This window comes from Venturia canescens, chromosome 4 (genome assembly GCF_019457755.1).
Source record: "Venturia canescens isolate UGA chromosome 4, ASM1945775v1, whole genome shotgun sequence".
Taxonomy (NCBI): Eukaryota; Metazoa; Arthropoda; class Insecta; order Hymenoptera; family Ichneumonidae; genus Venturia; species Venturia canescens.
In genome coordinates, this window is record NC_057424.1 from 24874598 (window position 1) to 24899335 (window position 24738).

The following is a 24738-nucleotide window of genomic DNA, read 5'->3' on the forward strand; positions in this document are numbered from 1 at the left end:
CGAAAGCTATGGATACATTTACCAAATTTTATGAAATTCTTAATATTTTTAACATGGTTTATAGCATGGCAACATTGTATCGTCGCGGCGATACAGGGCCAAGACAAAATTTATAAATATAATGAAAAAAAAAAAAAATGTAATTACCATGCTGGAAAATGAAGTTGAAAAAATCATTTGAAATATATACGCATATGCGCGGGTGAAAATTAATAATTAATGTTGTATAAATGGACACGTATGTGTTTTGCAGGAAATTTCGATTTTTTTCGTCTCCGATGTTGCTTGCGGGTCTTCTTTCGCTCCCGCGTCGACGACATCGCGTTACTGCGCGCAGCAGTCATTCATTCGTGGTGGATAATAGTATCGTATTACACACCAGGCCGCCGCGGCCTCTGAGGAGTAGGGAACCGGTTAGTTCGTATTTTCATCAGGAATAGGCTCGTGACGAGATTCGTGATTCTCTCGTTGCAATTATTCATTCGTTCGCGAACGGGAACGAGAATAAAAAACGACAACCGAGCGGCGATGAATCGTGAGAGAATACCATTGCTGTATAAAGACATTAATTCTGGTTTATCGTTGATTTTTGCGACCTTGTGCATCGTCGATATTTTCGGAGTATTTCCCATCATCGCTTTACCTCGCGCTATCGTACAATGCGGTAAGATTTTATATAATCCATCGTACCATCATAGGCGTTTGTGTCATTGAGATCATAAGACACATCTGAAGCAAAATATTTTCAATCATTTTTTCAATAGGTTTACTCGGCATTCCTCTTGTTCTCGTAGTTTTTGGTCTGCAGATTTATACCGCTGCACTTTTGGGAAAATCTTGGATTATTGCGAGCAGCATAGATCCCCAAATATCACGAAAAAATCGGTGCGTCTTTCATATAAAGAGTTATTATTTTACTTATTGTGATTAATCTTTGATATTATCGCAGATATCCTCTGGCAGCCGTAACGGAATTGACTCTTGGTCCTCGTGTACGAACTTTGGTAAATCTTCTCCTCGATTTTACGGTTTTCGGTTGCGGAATTCCGAATCTCTTGGTTGGTTAGTGAATATTTTTTATTTCTTTTTCTTTTTTCAGTCTTGCGATATCGATATTGAGCAATTGAAACATTTTCAGCGTCGCAGAATTTGCAGATTTTCGGCCTGAAGATATCCTCGAATAATTTCAATCTTTCTTTTTGTTACTGGCTTTTGGTCGTCGGTGTATTTCTTTGTCCTCTCATGTGGTTGGGAAGTCCTCGTGACATGAAGTGAGAAAAAACATTAAACCTACGGAACGGTTGTGCCGCGTTATGGCAAAATAAATTAATCCTAGAATATCGTCGTTTTTCAGGTGGTTGGCAGTATTTTCTTCCGCCGCGGTAGGATTCACTGCTATTTTGATATGGTGGTGCATTGTAATTGATGATCGAGTTTTAAGTGTCGCACCCGTACCGACTTCACCAACCTGGGATAAATTCATTTCTGGGTATTTATCGCCGCTTTGTCGACCGCGTCATCATTTTTTTCATTTTTTTTTTTTTTACGACCTATACCTATATATATGCATGCATAATATTCACAGTCATCATTTTTTTTTTTTTTTTTTTTTTCACAGTTACGGAATGTTGGCTTTTCAGTTCGATGTTCATCCGACCTTGATGACCGTACAAGTCGACATGCGACAGCCCCGTGACATCGACAAAGCTGTAATACTTTCATTTTTCAGTAAGTTATTTTATATTATATTGTCTCTCCGTGTATTTTCTTTTTATTATATTAGACAATAATTATAGATGAGAACACGCTGCGTTAATGGATAGAAGATACAGTTTAATATTGAAAATTGCAGTCAGTGGGTCGTTGTTCGGTGTGACAGCCGGTCTTGCGGTATGGCGATACGGAGCAAGTACAACGGCAAATATTCTTCAAGTAGTGGATTCTGGTTATGCGATCCGAGCTGCGATTTTAATTGCGGCCCTTCAATTATGTTTCTCTAGTGCTATAGGCCATTCGGCTCTGTTCCAGAATTTGGAAGATCGATTGCGCGTCAATAGATGTGAGTCGCAATGGAATATATTATATGTATAATCGTATATATTTACCGATACACGGGTAAAACGACATCGTTCGACGGTCACGGGGCTCTCGCATCGGTGACTCGCGAACGGTGCGATTAAATTTCGCTATGTACAATATATCTTGATAACGTATAAAATTAAAATTTTGTGCAGCTTTTGGTTGGAAACGGTGCGCCATGAGATCAGCAGTTGTATTCCTCGGAGTGGCGATCGGAGAGTCGGTACCGCGATTCGATATAGTGATGGCATTGATAGGTGGCACCCTAACCGGCCCATTAGTTTTCATTCTACCACCCTTGATATATGCTCGTGCAAGAGCCCTGAAGAACCGGCTAGTTTCGCGCTCACCGAATCTCGAGATCGTTTCACCGACTCAGCGTTGCTCAGCCAGTCAAACGTTTATTACCGATCCAAGAATTCATTCGCAATCTGTTTTTCACGCTTTCATCAACGACGACAATGTCAATCGAAATGGTTATTCGTACGTTTATTACGACGACGACGACGACGACGACGACGATGATTCACCGGATGGTTTATCGAGTGAACTTGAGAACGAAAGAAGCATCGTCAAAGATCTTGGACCAACGACTACTGAAAAAGCAGAGTTATCTCATCCAAGATTTGTCGATGCTTCAAAACCCGAGAAAATTCTCCGTATCAAAAGTAGTGTCAAACATTTAGAAAATAGCGCGCATGAAAATCGAAAAATCGACTTTCATCGTTTCCTCGACTGGTTCGGATATTTCATTGTTGCCATTGGTATTATTATAACTATTTCATCTACTTATATAAATATTAAAAATACCATTAGGTATGTCGATTTTACACCACCCTGCATTATCAATGCTACCGTTGCTGCCAATGTCTTGGGTCTTGCGTGATTCTTATTACACAATTTATTCCACCAATATGTATACAATGATGCTCGTGATCGCGCGCGATCGACCCTTTTACACTTTTATCATACTAGATGTTTCTTATTCTCTTTTTTTACTTAATTTCATGAAAGTGAGACATAAATATTCATTATCTATAATTTGCTTTATAATAAATCTGCTTCTCAATCTTCTATGCGCTTCGCCGATATGGAATAAATCATACACCGGTGAAAGAAAAAAAAAATATACACGGGAAAGGCGATATTATATTATTATGATAAAACAGTTGCGATCCAACAGCATTATTATATTATCCCCGAATGAATCGCTCTTCTTCTTCCGCTCCTGCCGCCGCCCGCCCGCCCGCCTCATCCTCATACATACGCATCATATCATCATCGCATGCGCGTAACAACACCCTAATAATTCGAAATAAAAAAAAAAGGATATTGAAAAATTTGAAAGTTTAGTTGACACACAAGATGGAGTACTACATACGTCAATTATTAAACGAAAATCATGAGGTCGTGAGAGGAAATTAATAATAATTTTGCGACGCGATGGATAAGCATTGTCGGGATACGAATATATGTAAGCGAATGAATAAATATTGAATTCGACTGGTGCATGCATGGTAGCAATTTGTACAAGAGTCATGAAAACGTTTCGATTGAAGGCAAGGCTTCGTACATTATTGATGAACGACGGGGGGATGAAGCGCGTTTGATCGATAAAAACGATGTCACACATCGGGATACCAATGATAATGATTTTAACGGAAAAGAACGTCCAACTACGGTGAGAATCGACGAAACTTTTTTACCAAGTGGGTGTTCTTGCGATGAAAATTCCGTGCAAGGAGAATCGTCAAGAAATTTGACGATACGCGGAGGAGTTGCGACGACGACAAGACTCCAAGAATTGCTTGAATTGAGCAAGCGCAAAGCTTCGTTGGGCGTTATCGACGATTCCAACACTCGTAAGAAGCTACTTTTATTCGATGGAAATGTCAAATCGAAAGATAGGCATGACCATCTTGGGAGCGGTGAGACTAAAAAAAAAAAAGGATTATTCAAGCTTAAGAACTTTAAGAGATATTGTATCGATGCGAATTGTTTGAAAAGTCGATCGAGAAGTAGATGTAGCGGTCAGGATCAAGCTCCGCGTGTTTACGCTTACGTTATCCCCGAGTGTCATATAGGTTCGTAATACACTACTGCGCGAGTATTCGATCATTTGTAATAATTGCAATAAAAAAATGCTTGTGCGGCGAGATGAGTTAACGAAAAGCGCACAGTTTTGACAGAGAGAATATTGTCAATAAACGCTCGAGATTATGTAGAATCAAGGCGATGACAATATATAATAATGTAACGCGGATTGAGAGCTCCGTTGCAAAAGACTTTTGTAATGATTATGTGGATAACCAAAACCCGAATTTAGAATAGTCACGTATTAATAAAAAGCCTACGAAAGCAGTCTTCAAGCATACCCCACTGCTTATGTTTTATATCAAGATCGTACATAGTTATCCATTAGCGACAAGTTTCTTTTCCGCGTCAAAGTCAAAGCAGAATTTCCTTATTAATGGCATTCCATATTGCACGAAAATAGAATTTATATACGTACGTCTGTCGCTATACGAAAATTCTATTCGTATAATAATGCATGCTTTTTATTTAACGATAATTAATTGCGCTTGAGTATAAATTGCTGTTAATATTGCGAGTACATTGTCGCATTTAAAAGATTGTGAGCGCTAAGGGATGAGACTTTGTTGTTGAACGGTGCATCATATTGCAGTGGAAGGATCGGAATACGCGTTAAAGTTGGCTTCGTTCGAGCACGGCTGTTTATTTTGTTGTTGTTGTTCGGTGGTAGATTGATCGATCTATAAAAGAGAAGAAATTTTGGTTGTTGCACACAACACAAATACAGATACTCGAATGTTATAATTTGTTTGAGGCGCATCCGACATCGGTCCAAGCTTCGGTGCTGTTGTCGAATTTGGGATCAGGGTGATGTATAGTATTCTGTAACCACATCATCCAACTATTGAGATAATGACCTTCGAAAGAATTGTCTTCCAATTTCTTCGAATACCCTATTTGAGATTCATTGTTCATTCGGTCATCGCCGCTATGCATCCTCAATTCCCGCTTTCTGAGAGCATCTTTCACCAATCTCTTGCGACGTTCTTCGTTACTCTCGATAGCTGATCTGGTGAATCTCATTTCTCTCGCTCTTATCGCATCTTTTTCTAATCTCAATTCTCTCTCTTTATCGGTCTCGTTGGCGTATTGATTCTTTCTTGATTCTCGTCTTTTGGTGGATTCGCGATTCAGGCGTTCTCGTCTTTCTTCCAGTGTTTCGTTCTCATATGTGTTCGAACGTTTTAAACGACGACGTTTGGCTTCGCGATCAAGACGTTTCCTCCTCTCGTCCGGTGTCTCGTTATACATCCTGCGTTCCCGTTTTCTCACGGCCTCGTTGTCCAATCGTTTCCTACGTTTTTCCGGAGTCTCGTAGTACGTTCGCGATTCACGACGTTTAACCGCTTCTTTCGCCAAACTCTCGTTCCTCTCCTCGACGCTTTCGCCCTCGTACAATTTTTTACTCTTTTCTCTCATAAGATCGGCTTCTTTTCGCAATAGTTGATGCAATAATCCACGCCCCAAACTATTTTTTTCTTCTTTCATCTTCTTTTTTAATGCCTTTTTTTTCGTTATCTCCTTGTTCGATGATGTTTTTCTACTACCTTTTTTCAATAATCTCAACAAATTTCTGCACGAATTCTCATGCAGGCTATCCACATTTGACAAGTTTAAATTGAAATAGTCTCTCTCTTGCTTTATGCCCGAGCTCAGTTCCCGTATGTCGCTTGATACTACCACCGTTTCTATATCGTTATTGTTTATAGATTTTTCTTCGCTCTTCGTCGATACCTCTGACACCGGGCTAACGCATACGTCGTTTAATTTGTTTTTCTTATGCTCTCCGGCCGACTGGCTGTAATAATTTGACTCTGCGAGTATACCGTCGCCGAAGGTAGGCAAATCTTGTATCAAATTCAAATCAGAATCCGATACGCATAGCTCCTTGGAATGAAAAATATTTTTATCAGCGATCGATTGTGAAGTCTCTCGCTTCGTATTTCCGTTGCGGATAAGCGACTCATGAATTATCCCTGACGCCGCTTCTTTTTTATCATTGACCATTCCGGTATTGGAAAATCCGATCGCGTAGACACCAATCCGCAAATCGGAGTGGATTATATCCATGTCGCTCCTACGCAGTAACACCTGCAACGTTTGACAATGATACAATGTTATAACTCAACGAGGTCTTTTCATTCAAATTTTTACCATATATTCGACTGGTCATAATTTACAACTTTTCAAAATATTTTCCAATTATATGGTTATTGTAAGAAGTTTTATGCGAGACAATATATAAAAACAATTACAAATCCACCGATTCAACTCATTTTTCAATCAAATACTTTTGTTTTTTACCAATTATCATAATTATATATTGTGTGAGATTTCAATGACATCGGATTAATCGTAATTTGAATAATAGAATTGATAGGTTATAGATTTTGTTGATCATACCATTATTGTACTCTGTAGTTTGAAAAAAATTTCGTTACATTACCAACGTTTGCGACGGCGTAATTCATTTTTTTTTTTATTTCCAAAAGTATTTTTAACCTGTTTGCAGTCTGCTTCGATGACAGCTGATTAAATCATGATGGAATCTTTTCTTTATACAGTTTGTACTGTTTCCGCAGCACTACGATTTTAATTACCGGACGGTTATTCCACGGGATTGACATTTTTCACACGCGCGTACATTCATACCATCGAATCCTCATCATCATCAAACTGAGCAAACACTGTCATCAAGAACTATGCCTTAGGAAAATATAATAAAATGAGATCCCGGAGATCCGATTTTTAGGTTAAGTTCGGCCCATGCCAACGAACATGGATCCTCATAGAAGTGTACTTCTTAGGCCCGCTACACACGGTCAATAATATTGCACAGTAATATTGCACAATAAGTTTGTATGGTGTGTAGTACGCCATAAATTTAAGATAGCTCAAACTTTTGTTCAATGATTGCGCAATGTTTCAATACTATATCTACACGTTCAATAATATTGTGCAATATCACCTATATTGCAATATTATTGACCGTTTGGCCTTACGAACCGCTTGGCCCCACTTTTTAGTGGCTAGCGCGGCCGAGTCATGTCGCTACTATCGACCGATCTATGGAGGTTATTGCGGGAAGGAAGGATGGTATCCGAAATAACTATCCACAGATTTTGTTTATATTAAAGAAGAATAATTGTTAATCTTTATTTTTACTATATAAAAGTCACTGTACACATGCGACACTTTTTAGCCACACGTGTGGGGGAACTTGAGCGCGCTAGAATGTTCTTTTTGGGCGGCAAGACTCGTTCTTGCTCGTCTCGCTTTTTACGCCGCACCGCGGCGTGGTTGTTCCCTCGACGGTGGCAGGGGTGCCACATCACTCCCCCTCCAGTTTCTTCAAGGGGATTTTTGAAGGAACGATACTTTCTTTTTCCTAGCGTACGTTCTGAGCGGTGGATCCATAATAGAGGAGCGATTTTCCTCAGGAACAATGGGGTCAACTTGACCCGGAGTGTCTGCTTTGGCAATATAAGCGGGTTTCAAGGCATCCACCGATACCGTTTTTTCAACGCCGCGGACTAGAATTACGAAGGCTTTGTCGCCGATTCTTTTGACGACCTTGTGAGGTCCGGAGTACGGTGGTTCTAGCGGTCGTTTGACGGAGTCGATTCGTTGGAAGACGTGAGTGCAAGTTTGCAGGTCTTTAAGAATGAATGGGCGAGCTTTTGTGTGATGAGCCGTAGGAGTTGGGCGAATACTTTTGATGTGCTCACGAAATTTTTCCACGAAGATTTGAGGATTCGCAGGCATGCTCGCGGTGACGAAAAATTCTCCGGGAAGTCTTATCTCTCTTCCAAACAACATTTCAGCAGGTGAGGCTTTGAGGTCTTCTTTGTACGCTGCCCGGAGTCCGTATAGAACTGACGGGAGGAGTTTCGGCCAAGGTATTTGTGCGTTGCACATCAGAGAAGCTTTGAGCGTGCGGTGCCACCTCTCCACGAGCCCGTTTGATTGCGGGTGGTAGGGGGTGGTGTGAATTTTGCGAGCACCACACATTTGGGCGAGTGCAGTGAAAAGAGCGGACTCAAACTGGGATCCTTGATCCGTCGTCAATGTTAATGGAGTTCCGTTGTGGCAAATCCAGTTTTCGTAGAATGCAGTAGCGACCGTTTCGGCTGTTATGTTCTTCATGGGCACTGCTACTGGCCAACGTGAAAATCTATCGATAATGGTAAGGCAGTAGCGTAACTCACCTACTTTAGGCAGTTCGATGATGTCCAGGTGAATGTGATCGAATCTGTTGTCGGGAACGTCTATTTTTGTTGGTTGCGTCCGATTATGACGATGTACTTTCGCTCGTTGGCAGGGGATGCATTCCCGAGACCAGCGAAGCGCGTCTTTTCTTATTCCTGGCCAGACAAATTTTTCCCGCAGTTGTCGAGCCGTGACTCGGCCACTGGGATGCGCGAGGCCGTGTACTACGTTGAAAGCGCATTGCCGTAGACTTTGAGGGATGTATGGTCTAACCCAGCCCGAGGAGATATCACAGAAAACGTCGTGCCCTTCGATCATTAGTCGTTGCAGTTTCAGTGACGAGTTGTTCGCCAGACTGAGCAGTTCCTCGTCGTTTTTTTGAGCCTCGCTGATCGTTTCCGAGTTCAAGGCAGTTGGCATGGCAATCGCATTTATGCGCGAAAGAGCGTCAGCTACCGTGTTTTCCTCGCCGCCTATGTGAATTATTTCCGTTGTGAATTGGGAGATATAATCCAACTGGCGTAGTCGTCTCGGAGATAGTTTGTCAGCTTTTTGAGTGAAGGCGAAAACAAGTGGTTTGTGGTCGGTCCTGATGGCGAAGGATCTACCCTCAAGGATGTGACGAAAAAATTTTACTGCAGCAAAAATGGCTAAGAGTTCTCGATCGTAGGTGCTGTAGCGTGTTTCTGTTGGAGATAGTTTTCTCGAGAAAAAACCGATGGGTTTGTGCACACCGTTTTCGAGTTGTTCCAGTGAGGCACCAATGGCGAGATCGGAAGCGTCGGTTGTGAGAATCAGTGGAGCTGAGGAAGACAAAAATGATGTTTTTATTGCAGAAGCGATGCTGTTCTTGCAATTTTCGAAAGCTTGCTCAGATGTTGGATTCCACTCGATTTTTCTTTTGTCCTTTTTTTTTGAATCTTTCAAGTGCTCACTCAACGGAGCTTGGAGTTGAGCTGCTTGCGGAATACACCTGCGATAATAATTGAGCATTCCCAGGAAGCGACGGAGATCTGACACTGTTTCGGGTTTCGGATACGAAGTGATTGCCTGTACCCTTTCGGCTGGCGGAGAGTAACCGTCCTTGTTGATGACAAACCCGAGGTAATTGACCTCCTCCTTGCCAAATTGGCACTTGTTTGGGTTAATCGTAAGGTGATGCGCACGCAGGATGCCGAAGACTGTGCTGAGATGCTCGAGATGCTCTTCGTGAGAGTTTGACATGATTATTAAGTCGTCGATAAAACATCCAACGAAGTCTAAACCACGTAGAATATTGTCCATGTGTCGCTGGAAGGTTTGAGTGGCATTACGAAGTCCGGGTGGCATACCAAGAAATTCGTAAAGACCGAATGGGGTAGTTACAGCCGTTTTTTCGATATCTTCGGAGGCGACGGGAATTTGATGGTACGCTCGCACTAAATCAAGCGTCGAGAAGATTGTTTTCCCGTGCAATCGATGAAGAATGTCCTCAATATAAGGAACCGGATAACGATCTGGCACGGTTTGCGAGTTTAATTTCCTGTAGTCCCCCGTCGAGCGCCAACCACCATTTTTTTTGGGTACCATATGTAAGGGACTTGCCCATTGACTACTAGAAGGGCGTATTACGCCGTGATGTAGCAGGAGGTCAAAATCTGCCTCGGCAATTTTTAGTTTCTCACCTGTGAGTCGACGAGGTCGTTCCACGACAGGTGGTCCTGAAGTGACGATGTGATGAGCAACCGGATTGTTCATTTCCGTGCAAGGCGACGTTTGCGGCCTTGTGATGTCGTCAAATTTGCTTAATAGCTGGATATAATATTCTCCTTGCGGAGTGTCAGGTACATCGAGGTGTTCCACCACGGAGATGCTGTGAATGTTGGCAGCACAAATTTCACCGGCAGTAGATACCAATGTTCGTCGATCAATTAGACGACGTCCTTTCAGATCGATCATAAGTCCATGATGAACGAGAAGATCAGCTCCAATGATGGCTGTTTTGACATCGGCGATGATGAAAGCCCATTTGAATTCCTTGGCTAAACCAAGGTTGACGGAGAAAACTCCCTCTCCGTAGGTGGATATCACAGTTGAGTTAGCAGCATAGAGTTTGAGTTCGGCGACCTGCAGTTTCCTTTTAATCAAACTTTTAGGTACCAGGGATACCACCGAACCTGAATCAATCAAAAATTTGATGTTAGTTGAGCGATCGTGAATAAGTAGGCGGAGTTCATTACTGATTGGCAGAACGTTATTGTTGCTGTCGCCAACCGCCATAACCGACGACAGCTGATTTAGTTTTCCGACTGCGGTCTAGGAACAACAGGATCCTTAGAGTTGCATGGTGGAGTGCAGCGGTAAGCCTTTGAACCAAATCGTTGGTGATAAAAGCACAAGCCGTTTTTTCCTGGCGATGAAGTACGGGAGCGTGACTTGGAGCGAGATCTGTCACCTTGATTAGCAGCTAGTTTTCTTGCGATGCTGTTATTCACAGAGAGTAGCTCTGCGAGGGATTTTTGTATCGAAGAGAGTTCGGCAAGCAAAGGATCAGCAGCGGAGCTGGGCTGCGGTGAGCGCTGCGCTGGTATCACTTGATTTGATTTTTGATGGGCCTCGGTTGCCATGACTTGTGAGGCACTGTAATTTTCCAGGAGCTCGTCAGCAGCTATGGCCAATTCGTCTAGCGTTGGGGCCTTAAAAATTTTTAGAAAGCGTTGCGCATAGTCTGGCAGGAGATCTAGCCATTTCACACGTAAGACATCCTCGGAGGCTCTGGTGCCAGCGAGGTTTTTCATTTGTCGCAGTAGCTGAGAAGGCTTCTTATCACCAAGCTCAAGCTCTGTAAGTACTCTGTGTAGTTGGCGATCAGCGGAATCAGAAAATCTCTGCATTAAAATGTTTTTAAGATGAGTGTACTTATCTCGATCCGGTGGGTTTCGCAGCACATCGGCGACTTCATGAATAGCCGTTGAATCGAGGTTGCTAATCACCAAGTGATATTTTGATTTGTCCGAGGTAATTCGAGATGCTTCGAAAACTGATTCGAGTTGAAGGAACCACAGGTCAGGCGAATTTTTCCAAAACTGCGGAACTTTGCAATTTTCCACCGCGATGACTTGGTTGGCTTGTCCGTCGTTGTTAGTAGGGTTATTTGATGAAGCGGGTCCTGCACCATTCGCTGGACCGGCACCGACGTCGTCGTTCGGTAGCATCGTTTGTAGCACGCACCGATTTTTTGAGGTTAAATGTTCAAGTGTCTCGGGGTCACCAATTATGGAGGTTATTGCGGGAAGGAAGGATGGTATCCGAAATAACTATCCACAGATTTTGTTTATATTAAAGAAGAATAATTGTTAATCTTTATTTTTACTATATAAAAGTCACTGTACACATGCGACACTTTTTAGCCACACGTGTGGGGGAACTTGAGCGCGCTAGAATGTTCTTTTTGGGCGGCAAGACTTGTTCTTGCTCGTCTCGCTTTTTACGCCGCACCGCGGCGTGGTTGTTCCCTCGACGGTGGCAGGGGTGCCACAGATCGATCTCGTTCGGAATGGGAGAAGCAATACATTGTACATTTTCTTGCTCTCAGGTTCACGGGTTCAAATCCCGGTGATGACAATTAATTTTTTTTTTTGTTATTCGGTTCAACGTAAGAGAGACCATACTATTTACCACAGAATAAATGTGAAAAAGATACACTATCCTGTTATCGCAACTAAGTCAAACTCTCTCTCTCTCTCGCTCTCTCTCTCTCTCTCTCTCTCTCTGTGCACATTTTCTCAATATTTCGGGCACTATTACATAGAAAATCCGCAAAAAAAAGTTGTTACTTCATAAATAATAAATCTCGAAAACTCTAAGCAATTGTATAATCGTTGTACAAAATATTTAAAAAAAAAATTAACCCGACCGGATATATGAACTCTCGACCACTTCGTTGTCGGTCATAGACTGTAACCGTGAGACCGACAACCTCTGCAAATCGTCATAAGCTAAAAGTGATACTTAAGCTGCGAGCTTGTGTTTGGGGTTTATATTCTTGATGGGATTATAAAAGTGAATAACAGTCATACATTTTTAACTCCCGACTGCCCGCAGGGCCAAAAGACGGGAGTTATGCGTTTCACTGCGATCAGTGCGTGGGGGGATATTCCTTTGTCGCCAGTTTTCTCGAAAACGGTGATAGTTGTCTTAACCAATTTTGTGCTTGTCCTTCTGTGAGTGGCAGAGAGTGTTCTAAAGCAAATTTAATCAAAATCTATTGAATATTTTCCTTTTTAATTGATATTTACGCTATACTCAGTTTAAATATATCGCATCATATTCGACTATCGACTACTTCACGCTGTTCTGGATCGCCTTTCATTCAGCTCTCAGCTATTAGCGATTCGCACTACCGATAGCGGCGCTCGTGTCCCACGGAAATATGGCGCTATTGAAGTGCAATTTTGGACAACAATTATGCATGATTTTTATTAATTTTTTTTTCCCTAAATTATTTCTGGAATTAACGACACGAATGCAAAAAAAATGCACCACTGATTTGTTACTCTTCCAATTTTTTTTTTCTATTACTCAACCCATGAATCGAGAAGTCTGCTATTTGTTGTGGACACTGCATGTGAAACGGAGAATGCAAGCTGATGCGAAGCTAATAAACAAATTGGGAAACTTGACAAAAGAAAGACTTATTGTGGGCAGGACACTGAATTGTCGGATATTCAGCTCACAGTGATGTTACAACATTGTGTCACATTTTTGGACATTTTTTCTCGAAGTACATGTTCAAAATATACAGTACTTATTAGGACAGTTAATCATTCATTTTTTTCTTAGTACAACGTGTACAATTACTACGACGATCGAAAAAAAAAATCAACAATTTCATCAACTTTTATTCATTCAATAAGACTGATTTGATGGTATTCTACAAAAAAAACAAAAAATAACGATTGATAGGCAAAAATAAAGGAAGAAAACTCTCGACTGAAAAAATTATATAGTGTATTGAAAAATATAGTGAAAAGGAGAAAATATCATGTAAAATAATAATAAAAATTATTGGGACTGAGAAATCGTAGTGAACTTTAAAAATTATGAAATAATAAATGTTTTAGTAATAAAAAAAAATGAGTGTTCGAAAAAACAACTTTGTAAAAAAATGTTAAAAAAAAAATTTGTGGTAGAAAAAACAACTTTGTAAAAATAATGTTTTAAAAAAACATTTAAAAAAGTCCCGACTGAAAAATTGTATAGCGTATTTAAAATAAAACGAAGTCGAGAAAAAAATGAATGTTAGAAAAAAAACAATATTGTAAAAAAAGGATATGCGTTTCCAGAAAATGATTTTAAACTCTTTTTCTTAAGAAAGTTGCAGTAAACTTTGGAAAGACTGAAATAAAAATAGATTAATAATAAGATAGATAAGAAACCATTTAATACAACTCCCTCGAGATTCGATTTTTATGGTTAATATCGATTGATGGTAGTTAAGTCATTTATATATGAAAATAAAAATTTTAATATAGTAATTGTCGAAGTTGAATGATTATACAAAGAATGAAGGTGATAATAAAACAAAAAATTTTATCACGCAAACAACTAAAATATGTTATAATCATAATGGAGTTTAATATTTGTCGGGAGATGTCTCTAACTCTTACTCAATGATTTGATTAGAGACTTCTCCTGACAAATATTAAACTCCATTATGATTATAACATATTTTAGTTTGCGTGATAAAATTTTTTGTTTTATTATCACCTTCATTCTTTGTACAATCATTCAACTTCGACAATTACTATATTAAAATTTGTATTTTCATATATAAATGACTTAACTATATACCATCAATCGATATTAACCATAAAAATCGAATCTCGAGGGAGTTGTATTAAATGGTTTCTTATCTATCTTATTATTAATCTATTTTTTTATTTCAGTCTTTCCAAAGTTTACTGCAACTTTCTTAAGAAAAAGAGTTTAAAATCATTTTCTGGAAACGCATATCCTTTTTTTACAATATTGTTTTTTTTCTAACATTCATTTTTTTCTCGACTTCGTTTTATTTTAAATACGCTATACAATTTTTCAGTCGGGAGTTTTTTAAATGTTTTTTTAAAACATTATTTTTACAAAGTTGTTTTTTCTACCACAAATTTTTTTTTAAATATTTTCAATGCGAGGATTTCAGGATTACAGAATAAAGCTTCACAGATGCTGAAAGTCTCGGTGGGGACAGTTGATCACCCCAGTGTTCACCCAGTTCTCACAGCGCTCTCGCTTGCTTCTCAGTGTTGCGCGCGTGAGCGCACACAAACAAAGACGATGCTAGCGACATCCAACGGCCCGGGGTGATAGCTCGTACTGCTACCCCAGTTTTTTGGGAACCATATAAACTACGGGCTTTACGCTTCTATGGGGATCCATCTTCATTGGCTATATATATACTAACCTCCGTTGTAGCTGGCACAATAATTTATATTTTTTTGGATTTGGAAATTTTTGATAATATATGGTAACTCATAAAATTTTGAAATCCAATATATATAGTAGAGTATGTATATAGCTGTGGTTCGCCGAGCTATATTATTTTTATCAGTAATTTATCGATCCAAAACGAGTTTCTCGCTGCCATATAGACTACGTTTACATACGGCCCTCTTATATATTCATTCCGGTTTTGTATATACAGACGGGTATATTTATATATATCGACAGATATGCATTTTGTATATCGCTCCATATTGATATAATTAAACCGGAATAAAAGGGCCGTGTAAACGTAGCCATAGCGATGCCGTACACGCGTGTATCACGAAATACGTTGTGTGTAGTATTCGAAATACAAATAATTTAATATATTCGTTTAAGGAAATTGAAATTTTGATGATGATCCGATATACCTATAATATAGTACATATTATATATTGAACAGGAAGGTCAAGCATAGCATGACGTCGAAAAGCGATGCGCATTGCGTCGTCGGTCGTATATGTAGTAAAACGATTGAAAAACAATGAAAATATATGGCCATAATTGTGATAATATTAAAAAAAAAATTTTTTTTACCATTTGCTTCCAAAATAGGATTGTCCACTGTGATGTCGCTCGAAAATTTATTATTATCGTGCGCAAACATTAAATATATTCGCATACGGGTGCATGAGATGTGAAAACAAAGTACGGTGATGAATGATTTTTTTTTTATAATATTTGTTTTATTTCGAGAAAAATGGATCCTCTTATACAATGTTTGAATTACGATCTGAGTATTCTTTACGGTGATCGCTGCAATATTTTTAACGAACCTTTTTCTTTTGGGATTTTCGACTGGACTTTTGTTTTCTGAAAATTTAAAAGACGCGTGTCCATCCACCACCTATATACTTGTTGAAAAAAAAGAACGATATCGGGACATTGCTTCTACGATTTTAAATGGATATTTTCAAAAATGATATCTTACTGACGCGATAATTTCATCCAATTTTTTCAAGATTGCAATTAGATTGTGTTAGGAAATTTACCGTAACAAAAGTTTTTCATTTTCATTTGTATCAAGTTAATATCGAAACGAGAAGAAAATAATAATTTTACAAAGTTTTATGGATCACCTGAGGAATGAATTGATAGTTTTCCGTAGCAACTTCGTGCTTCATTGAAACAATCAAAAAATAATGAAGGCTGTATCACACGTCATTTCCAACTAATCTCGTGCACAATTTTTTTTTTTTTTTTTTTTTTTTTTTTTTTTTTTTTTTTTTTCAATAAACATCGTATGGTTTCGACAGTGCGAAAAAATTATACTGTTCTTTCTCTTCCGCAAAGGTCTTAATGCTTAATGCCCTACCTTGGCTTTCTTGAAAATGTCGAGAAAAATAATTAAGAGAATTCTTATTAATAAATCTAAGGATCGGCGTAAACGGATAAAACACACCGAAAAGACAAATTTGTACATCAAAGAATGGTTGAAAAAGCTGTTTGTGTGGTTACGAGTGTCTTGTTGAATAGTTGTGACAGTTTTTACATTGTTTTCGTGAAATAAATGAACAATGCATTTATGGGCGTAGCCGTTAGCGCATACGTAATTTGAGTCTGGAAAGCATGTAAAAAATTACAAAACGAACAATGAAGAAAAATTAATAACCTCGAATGTTATTCGTTCGCAGAGTACAGCGTCACGTTTCAAGAAAAAGAAAAAAGAAAAACATTGAGCATCGAACGTAACGCGAAAAACCAATGGTAATTTGTCGGTGTAACGTTGTTTCTCCTTCAGAGTTTACCCTCCAGATTCAATTAAATGTCGCTCACGTATACTAATTTATTATTAGTATCATCATAGGTATATTTAATTTATTAAATGTTTCCTTGAATTGGCCTTACACACGATAAAATGAACTATCGAGAAAAAAGAATTGCGATTTCGTCTACTTTCATTCTTGCGTCTTCGCTTTCTCGTATTATTCTCACGGTTTTTTTGAATTTCTCGAAACTTTCACACCAGAGTGATTTTCAAACGTTTATTCACTTTAAATTCTTATACTTGTGTTTCGTTTCTTCACGTATTTATTCTGTTTGACGGAGGGCGATCACAAATGCTCTCATTTTCATACACACTTTGCTCTCGACTCAGAAGCTGACTCCTATTCAGCATTCATTCTTTTCCAATGTTATTTAGCTTTTTTTCTTCGAATTCGTTAAAGTGTGATATTAATGAGTGACGATAACAAGAACAATCATAATAATAATAACAATAATCATAATTTTAATCATCATAGCAATGACAATGATAATGATAATAATAATAGTAATTTTAATCAATTTTATGATATATGTATATATTTATAATATATAATATGTATTATTTATACTTTTATTATATTTATTATTTAACACATTGTTTTTGTTGTTGTTTGTACAAGTAAATTAATTAAGAATAAGTACAACTTGGTAGCAAAGAGAGATAGAGTTATTATTTCATTATTATTTATCGTATAGTGAAGAGGGAGAAAGAGATAGAGAGAGAGAGAGAGAGAGAGAGAGAGAAAGAAAGTGAGAGATTTTTTTGTTTTTTTTTTTCGATTTATATAATTTTCGTTAAATAATTCATTTATCGTTAATGTTTTTTTTTTCTCCATAACCGTGTTATCTTTCCAACCGTCAGCGTATTACTGCAATTGGTACGGAGAACGAAGCTTTTGTCGTTATTTATCAGAAGATCGCATAGATTGGTTTTCTTGATCGCACGAATAATTTCACGAGCGTCGAAACGATCGGCACACATGAACTTGAAGATGAAAAAGTGGAATAATGGTTTAATATAGCTAATACGATGAATTTCTCGACAGAGTGCCGAGATAAATATATATATATATATATATATATATATTCTGGCTTTGAACATTTCGCATTTACTCTTCCCATTAATTAAGCATCAACGGGATGTTGAGGGTTTTCGTCTCTTCTTTTTTTAAATTTATTTATATAACTACAAGACTCGTACGATGTTCGAGAGCCGTTCGTGATTTTTATTTTTGGAAAATTTGTCGATCTTCTGATGATTTTTTTTTCTGCTTTTTTTCATTCTCAACATTTGTCAGGAAAAGCTTCGAACGTCCGTCCTTGAGACGAAATGGCCAGCGGTCTTGCGAGCGCTCAAACACTCCAATTACTTATTTTCAATAGCAAGAACACACATTTAAAAATCATAGGGTAGATCAACGCAATTATCGTTATTATTTGTTTTGTTTTTTTTTTCGTTTTTCGTTATTGTTTTTTTCCTTTTTATCATTTTTTTTGGTTAGATTCCACTCTCTTCTCTTCCAATATACTGAAAAATCTTCGTCAAGATGATGGTGCAGTATATATATATAATATAAGTCGCTCGTTTCAGGGGTGCCGTACGCACTCGCTTTATAACAGTCGCTCGTTTCGAACGTTCGCCATTCGTTTCGTTTTGTTTCATTTTTTTTATTGCACGAAATTCGCGTACGTTCGGTCTCCCCCCGCTCTCCCCTGTGGGTGTGTAATTTCGTTACGTGTTTCCTTATCGAGCAAAAGTAATTTTAACGTCTCAGCCCTTTCGTAATTTTATTTCGCTTGCGATTATTGAGTAAAATTCGTGATTATTTGTTTGTTGTAAGCATCGGACAACAAACCCCCATTTTGTTCTTATTCATTTTTCGCGAATCTAGCGCCTATGGTGTCAGGATTGAGAAATATTTTGTGTGTTTTCTTATGATTATACAATTCTTGAAATTCTTTCATAGTTGACGTAAGTTTTACATGAATTTTTTTCATGAGGCCCGATTTCAAACAAAAACGTATATAATGGTCCTGGCGAATAATGATATTTACGCGAGTTAAAGAGTCATTCGTATCTATTGATTTATTGAGATTCTCTTCAGTCGCTGGATTTTTTTAACGTTCTTCACCGTTAAGATTATTTCTTTTCATTTTTATTTTGCAATCGTACGAAGACTTGACTAGATTGACATATTGCAGATAATAATGGGCAAGCAGAAAAAAGCTCTAATACCAAATAGGGGGACGAAAAGAGAGGAAAAGTTTGAATCATTAAACTCGGTAAGTACGCTGTGGCAAGACGCGAATTCTTGTTTATTATGGACAAAATGAAATGTATACCGAAAAGCTAGATACATGGGCAAGATAGAGACAATCGTAGACTCGAAATAATCGTAACGATATTTGAAACGTCGAATATCGATTTGGTATCCTTCCTCAGTTATTCCATCAAGTTAAAAAAATCCTTGAGATTTGTAAATTTACTACAAGTCATCAGGGATGATCGGCCAGTCTCGAGTATAGATCGCTGCAGCACGTCTTGACATGCCTTATCAACATTTTTTTTTTTCATTCAATATTAGGCGTCAAAAGAGGCTGCTGCCGCATCTCTAAATTCTGTCTATTTTATCTGTCAATTCTTCGAATTATCGTCGATAGACGATTATATTTATGAGATTAGATTTCATTGGATTTTTTTTTCCATTTCTTTCACAGTTCGATTTAGTTTACACAGCTATTTCGTGTATTTACGCTCGTAAGCGCGTGGCACTTTATATGTGATTCCGACAAGATTTTTGTTTTTTTTTCTTCCAAGTCACATGTCGTTGCTGGTAGCAGCGGTTTTTCCGGTTCAAAAATAGGTATACGTATTACATATATGCGTGAGCGAAGAAAAGGTAGACGATAATTTCGACAATTATTATTGATTCAATTGTCGATGAAACCTCTGACAATAAGACCGTGATGGTTTTCTTCTGCTGTTTGAAATTTTAGTTTTCGATGATAAGATTTGATACAAGTGTCAGCGTTAGACCACAGCCTGCTGTGGTAGCGTGAGTATTTACAGTCGAGAAATGCTAGATTTTTCGCTCGCTTCGGGGCCCAATTCAAATGTTTCATTTCTTTTATCGCGATCTGCGTGACTCGCATTCCGCGAGTTTTTTCTTGCTTCTTTTGAACCCTCCAATGGGTCATCAATTGGCTCGGTTTCTCAGATGTTTTCATGCACATAAATACACACATACTTAAACTGGTACACACTCATATTTTTATATATTGCGGTATTATACAAATAATGTCGATTTTTATGGGAACCGAAGGACGATGGAATATGCAAAAAAGTTACTCATAAAAACTTTTAATTTGCAAACAAATTTCGTAGAAATCGTCCGAATCACCACTTTTTCATACTTTTTTGGAGAAAATTATGAGAAAACAAACACATATCGGGCAAATGTTTTTTTCTTCATAATTCATTGAGAATCACCTATTTTGTATAAACAGAATAAATATAGTTCGTGTCTTTAGCGTTCGTTAAAGGAGCTGTGTGAACGGTCGAGATAGAGTAGCAGTTTTCAGCCGGAAATAATTGTAACTGTGATCTCATAACTTTTAGTTGACAACATGTCACAAACAGCTGTTTCAGCTGTTCAACTTGAAGCCGTACGGGAAAATTGCGAAAAATGTGTGTTTTCTGACAATGAGACAAAAATAATTTGTCAACTTTATTCTCTATTCTCCAAGTTTTATTTTTATTCGAAATGTTTTTCAATAAAAATTCTTTTCGGAGTAGGAAAAAAATACGGAAAAGTCATTTGAGCGATCTCCAAATATTACTTGTAACAAATACTTCAAGAGTTATCGCTTTTTGAAATCTCACGAAAAAATCGATTTTATTTGGATCCTAATATATATATATATATATATGTATATTGATCTCACTTTTGGTTTGTTTCCGGTCGTTTGGTGAAATTTAATTTTTTTTTTTCGTTCTCCCGCTCGAACATAATCTCGACCAAACATGTTTGAGGTTGCACGAAACTTGATGGATGGACCGGTGGTGAGTAGTAAATAGAAATTTTTCTATATTATTAAGTTGAAAAAACAAAAAGATTCTCGTTCTTATAAGAGAAGAACGAAAAAGTATTATTATCAATATCTCTTGCACCGGAGGAGAAAGCCACCCTTTAACAGTTCACAGACGTATGATGTGCAAAAGTCATTGAAAAAATGATGATTTTCAAGACATTTTTAAAAGACGCAATCATTGAGTTTTTCATATTTTTCCCTTTGTTTTCTGTTTGCTTCATTTAGATAGCTTAATTATAGTATGGCATTTCATTAAACGAGGGTTTTTTTTTTTTTTTTTTTTTTAAATATTATTCGTTTTGGATGAGACAAGATGTATGAGGTGAAAAGAGAAAGAGAGGGAGAGAGTGTTGCGTCAAGCGATGGTTACATTTTCCCTGACCCGTTGTACTCGCCATAATTTTGTTCTATCCGTATCCGTTTCTTTCGGTTCCTTCTTATTCCCATTCATTTTAAATCTCGTATTCTTCATTATTTTTTTTCTTCTTCAGCTCTCGATGGTTCTTCTTGACGTGTTTCTTTTCCTTCTTCGGCTGCATTTTTCTTTGTTGTTGTTGTTTGTTATTTTCGGGGGGAGACGAGCAATGGTTGTAACGCGGTGAGTGGCGACCTGCCAGGGACCTACACTCCCCCGTCCGAGTCACCTACAATTATATAGGTTTTAATTATTAATTAATTTAATGAAATATGATTTTTCGGGGCAATTATTTTTTAGACCAGGAATATGATATAATTTTTTTGTGGTGATCCAATGTTGTGTCTGCGTACATTAAAAATTGGGTTTGAACCAACCACCGCGTTTTATCGATAAAAAAAATGTCCGACGCAATTGTGAAAAACATTAGTGAGTTATTGCTTCGGTATATTTTCAAATGAGTTGGAATTCATACTTTTAAAAGTATTGAAATCCTTCGAGCTGTTTTGAATGATTACGAAAAAGCTCTGTCAGCTGACGCAGAAACAACGGTGAGAAAAATGGGTTGACAATTTCGTCTTTTCGTAATCCGCGTCGTAAAACAAAAAATCCCGCAACTTATTGCGCCTGTTGATGAGTTTTATTCTATAATTTTTAAATCTTTACATGTATTCATCGGTGATAAAAAAAATTCTAGTTGCTACGATGATGTAGTAAAAGGAAGAATATAGATTACCTTGTTTGGATCTGTATGTGGCTCACGAATGGGGTTGGGTTGTACAGTGGTCCCGCTTGTCCCCCGTGGTAGCTGGTGATTTTATAACAGGTTTTTCCTCGTTCACGGGTGTTGGTGGTGCGTCCTTCCGAGGTGGCATTCTTTCGTTTATCGCGTCCAGACCTTTCGCCTCGGCGAACGATGTGATTTTGTGATTTGGCGAGAAGCCTTGAAGCGCTGAAAATTTTTTCATCAAACACCATGCGTTTTTTTTTTTTTTTTTTTTATATAAATTCATTCGTTATGTTTGCACGGATCCAAGTAATCCGTGTAGTAAATTGATTGTTATTTCCTCAGCTACTTTGAAAAGTTGATGTTTTACCGTTCTTCAGAGATGTTTTACCGCCCGATAGAGCACCCAATGGCAAAGCACCGGTCGGCGTGAGACCCTTAAGCTGCAGAACACTCTCGCTCTCCTCTCTGGAAATTCATACAAATTTACAAATACTTTTATGACAATCATAGTTTCATTTTCCGTTAAATTGACAAAAGGTTATCCTTTCGGTGAATTTTTCAATTATTACTCTTTACCTGAGCACTGAGAACACGCGGGCCATTTTTCCAATCGCCCTGATCTTGTTCCTGATTACCTCTTTTCGGAGGTTGGCTGCTGCACCTGTATCGATCGATAGAAAATTCGTTATTTTCTCGTGTCGCCTATACTCAACGAATTTTCTCTTCGTGTCACTTCATTGCAATAATGTTAGCAGAGTCGACCATCAAAACGAGCGTCATTGTATTCGCGACTCTATTTCATATCGCATTATGAATTCAATAGAAAAAAATTGCATCGAGTATTGAACGATGAATTTTCGAGCATCGCATGATCTCTCCAACTCAACTCTAGAGAGGTATATTCCCCGCCAAATCGACCATACCGCCGTTCGCTTCAGACTCCATCATCACTTTCTGCCTTATTTTTCTTCTAAACGCGTAGTCATTGAAATTTTTTACTGACGCCTCGATGATTGATCGATATTTCGGCGAAAAAACAAGCCAAATATTTAGATTTTCTTCAAGGAGGATGAAATTAAAGGAAAAAAAAAAAAAAAAAACAAAAAAACAAAAAATTAACAATCTCAACGGTATAGAAAAGTGAAAGAACAACCGATTTGGCGTGAAATATCCTAGTACATACATTTTCATTTTCATCGCATAATCACAAACTTTAATCATTGCCAAATTTCATTCCGAAACGTTTGTATAGATATTGGGGAAATGGAAAAAAAAAAACCCACAATCGAAAGCTTTTATTATTTGGAGCGTCGCATTAATAAATCCCCCAATATCATTTTATAATAGCCGAATACAGCAATTCTTTTTGACCGATTGACATCTATACACAATGTATATGTCAACGAGTATAAGCTGCTCTTATATTTACACATGTCACTGAACGTTGTATTCGGATATAGAGTGATCTCAACGATGCGCAATCGTGGCTGAAGCGTTCAACGATTAGATAATTAAAATATAATCCAAACGTATAATAAACATATGAACGAAACGTAAGTGCTAACAACGCGACATGCGCATGCAAGGCAGGATGATTCTGGAGACGTCTCTTGTACCTATCACATTATCCGTGAACAAGGAAATTATTCACGAGGATGGAAAAACAGCTGAATTTCAATACGTTTCCGATTCGAGATTTTTACGCGTCTATTTTTACTTTTTTTCTTGGACGCAAAAATTAACTCGCTGCACACCGGTTGTGAAATTACGAGACGCGAGGTGCTCCTGCTGGTCACCTCGCCGCGAGCCAGAGGAATCCACGAAGAAATTGGGATAAATTTGATGGTATAGGAGAAAAAATGGTAATCTATCGATGATAAGCGCCTTCCGTGAGTGGAAACACGTGCAATCGACGCAAATACCTCAATTATTCAGCAGAATTTCGTTCGTATATAAATCCAATGAAATTTCAATAATATTTCGCGCGTCGCTTTAATATTTTTTTCGCTTTTCACAATGCCCGATCGCACGATAAAAGTTTGCAGAAAAGTTAGATCTCGCTGGTTCGACACAAAATTATAAATCGTAAACTCTACAAGTTAATTTAAATTAATGGATAATTCGTGTGTATTATCATAGATCAATAAAGAAAATCTTTTCGTCGGCCCAAGAAAGATGCACATATGCATGGAGAGAAGAAGGACACACGTATATAGATATACGTTTTTCGACTCGTCAGTATAATATTGTTTAATAACCAATACCAATAGATTATGAACTTTTGGGAGGACCGGAAATACAAGTATTTTTCAACGAAAAAAATATTCGGCGGGTATATTGCAGATAATAAAATGCGAATAAATCATAAGCGTTCGGTCTACTCGCGCGCGAGTATAATAATATAACACTCAACGAATGTTTGGGTTTGGTAGCGAGCATTATATAAATTCAATACAACAACGAAGGGGTGATGGGAAACAAAAAAAAATATAAATGAATAACAATCGGATAATTTGGATCGCAATTCAGTCGAGTATGAAACATAGGTACATGTATATCGAACACCTAATATAAAAATGCAAACGGAATACGATGCTGCTGGGATCATCACCGAACAAGGTTCGATGGCGCTTCTCATTTTTAACGTTTTTGTGCCATTACACGTAGTCGCATAATTCTGTGACATTTTCATGTTCGTCACGTGTATACTAAAATATTCGCATTCTATGAAGAAATAAAAAAATTTAAACACAAAACTCACCGTACGCGGTCGATATTTCGGTAGTGATCGAGCCGGAACGTCGTTTTTTGGACGGCGTGCGGTAACACGATG

General features: G+C 38.0%; 4 protein-coding genes across 27 annotated transcripts in view; 1 reads left to right on the forward strand and 3 right to left on the reverse strand.

Moving 5' to 3' along the window:
* The first annotated feature begins 416 nt into the window (after window positions 1–416).
* mah (mahogany) lies at window positions 417–3588 on the forward strand. 3 transcript variants are annotated; one of them, XM_043418442.1, is made up of 8 exons: window positions 417–664; window positions 795–885; window positions 950–1062; window positions 1139–1271; window positions 1337–1489; window positions 1619–1728; window positions 1853–2059; window positions 2235–3588. In XM_043418442.1, exons 1-8 carry the CDS (start codon window positions 529–531, stop codon window positions 2963–2965), a joined length of 1674 nt encoding a protein of 557 aa, XP_043274377.1. In that variant the 5' UTR covers window positions 417–528; the 3' UTR covers window positions 2966–3588. The 3 variants fall into 3 exon arrangements, with proteins under 3 accessions (XP_043274377.1, XP_043274375.1, XP_043274376.1); XM_043418440.1 differs by having other exon boundaries at window positions 418–664; window positions 765–885; XM_043418441.1 differs by having other exon boundaries at window positions 418–664; window positions 765–885; window positions 1355–1489.
* On the reverse strand, window positions 2966–6595 carry LOC122410288 (vicilin-like seed storage protein At2g18540). Its single transcript, XM_043418446.1, has 4 exons — window positions 6577–6595; window positions 5031–6264; window positions 3786–4013; window positions 2966–3381 (listed from the first exon to the last, which is right to left on the reverse strand). The coding sequence occupies exons 1-4, from the start codon at window positions 6577–6579 to the stop codon at window positions 3350–3352; spliced, it is 1497 nt and encodes a 498-aa protein (XP_043274381.1). The 5' UTR covers window positions 6580–6595; the 3' UTR covers window positions 2966–3349.
* A 4063-nt stretch (window positions 6596–10658) lies between these two features.
* On the reverse strand, window positions 10659–13258 carry LOC122410292 (uncharacterized). Its single transcript, XM_043418452.1, has one exon. It carries the CDS (start codon window positions 11574–11576, stop codon window positions 10659–10661), a length of 918 nt encoding a protein of 305 aa, XP_043274387.1. The 5' UTR covers window positions 11577–13258.
* Window positions 13259–15562: 2304 nt separating this feature from the next.
* LOC122409465 (serine/threonine-protein phosphatase 2B catalytic subunit 2-like) overlaps window positions 15563–24738 on the reverse strand; it is an 83853-nt gene continuing 74677 nt past the window's right edge. For 16 of the 22 annotated variants that reach the window (XM_043417063.1, XM_043417062.1, XM_043417054.1 and 13 more), the window contains 4 exons: window positions 22482–22566; window positions 22273–22370; window positions 21912–22127; window positions 15563–21404 (listed from right to left, as the gene is read on the reverse strand). In XM_043417063.1, the coding sequence (XP_043272998.1) occupies window positions 21934–22127; window positions 22273–22370; window positions 22482–22566 (377 nt within the window). In that variant the 3' untranslated portion in view covers window positions 15563–21404; window positions 21912–21933. Of the gene's footprint in view, window positions 21405–21911; window positions 22128–22272; window positions 22371–22481; window positions 22567–23987; window positions 24630–24738 lie in introns of those variants that run through there. The other 6 variants (XM_043417068.1, XM_043417067.1, XM_043417071.1 and 3 more) reach the window with 3 other exon arrangements.

What these genes read in the sequence shown, in the direction of transcription:
- LOC122410288 (XM_043418446.1), bottom strand. An exon ending in GGAAGACAATTCTTTCGAAG is followed by an intron (nt 4,014 to 5,030) that starts GTCATTATCTCA and finishes TTTTTTTTTTAG; the next exon opens with TCTCACCGCTCCCAAGATGG. An exon ending in ATCGCAAGAACACCCACTTG is followed by an intron (nt 3,382 to 3,785) that starts GTAAAAAAGTTT and finishes TCGAATTATTAG; the next exon opens with GGTGTTGTTACGCGCATGCG.
- LOC122410292 (XM_043418452.1), bottom strand. Translation starts at nt 11,576, where the DNA reads ATGCTACCGAACGACGACGTCGGTGCCGGTCCAGCGAATGGTGCAGGA.
- mah (XM_043418440.1), top strand. Translation starts at nt 529, where the DNA reads ATGAATCGTGAGAGAATACCATTGCTGTATAAAGACATTAATTCTGGT. An exon ending in AATTCCGAATCTCTTGGTTG is followed by an intron (nt 1,063 to 1,138) that starts GTTAGTGAATAT and finishes AAACATTTTCAG; the next exon opens with CGTCGCAGAATTTGCAGATT. An exon ending in GGAAGTCCTCGTGACATGAA is followed by an intron (nt 1,272 to 1,336) that starts GTGAGAAAAAAC and finishes AATTAATCCTAG; the next exon opens with AATATCGTCGTTTTTCAGGT.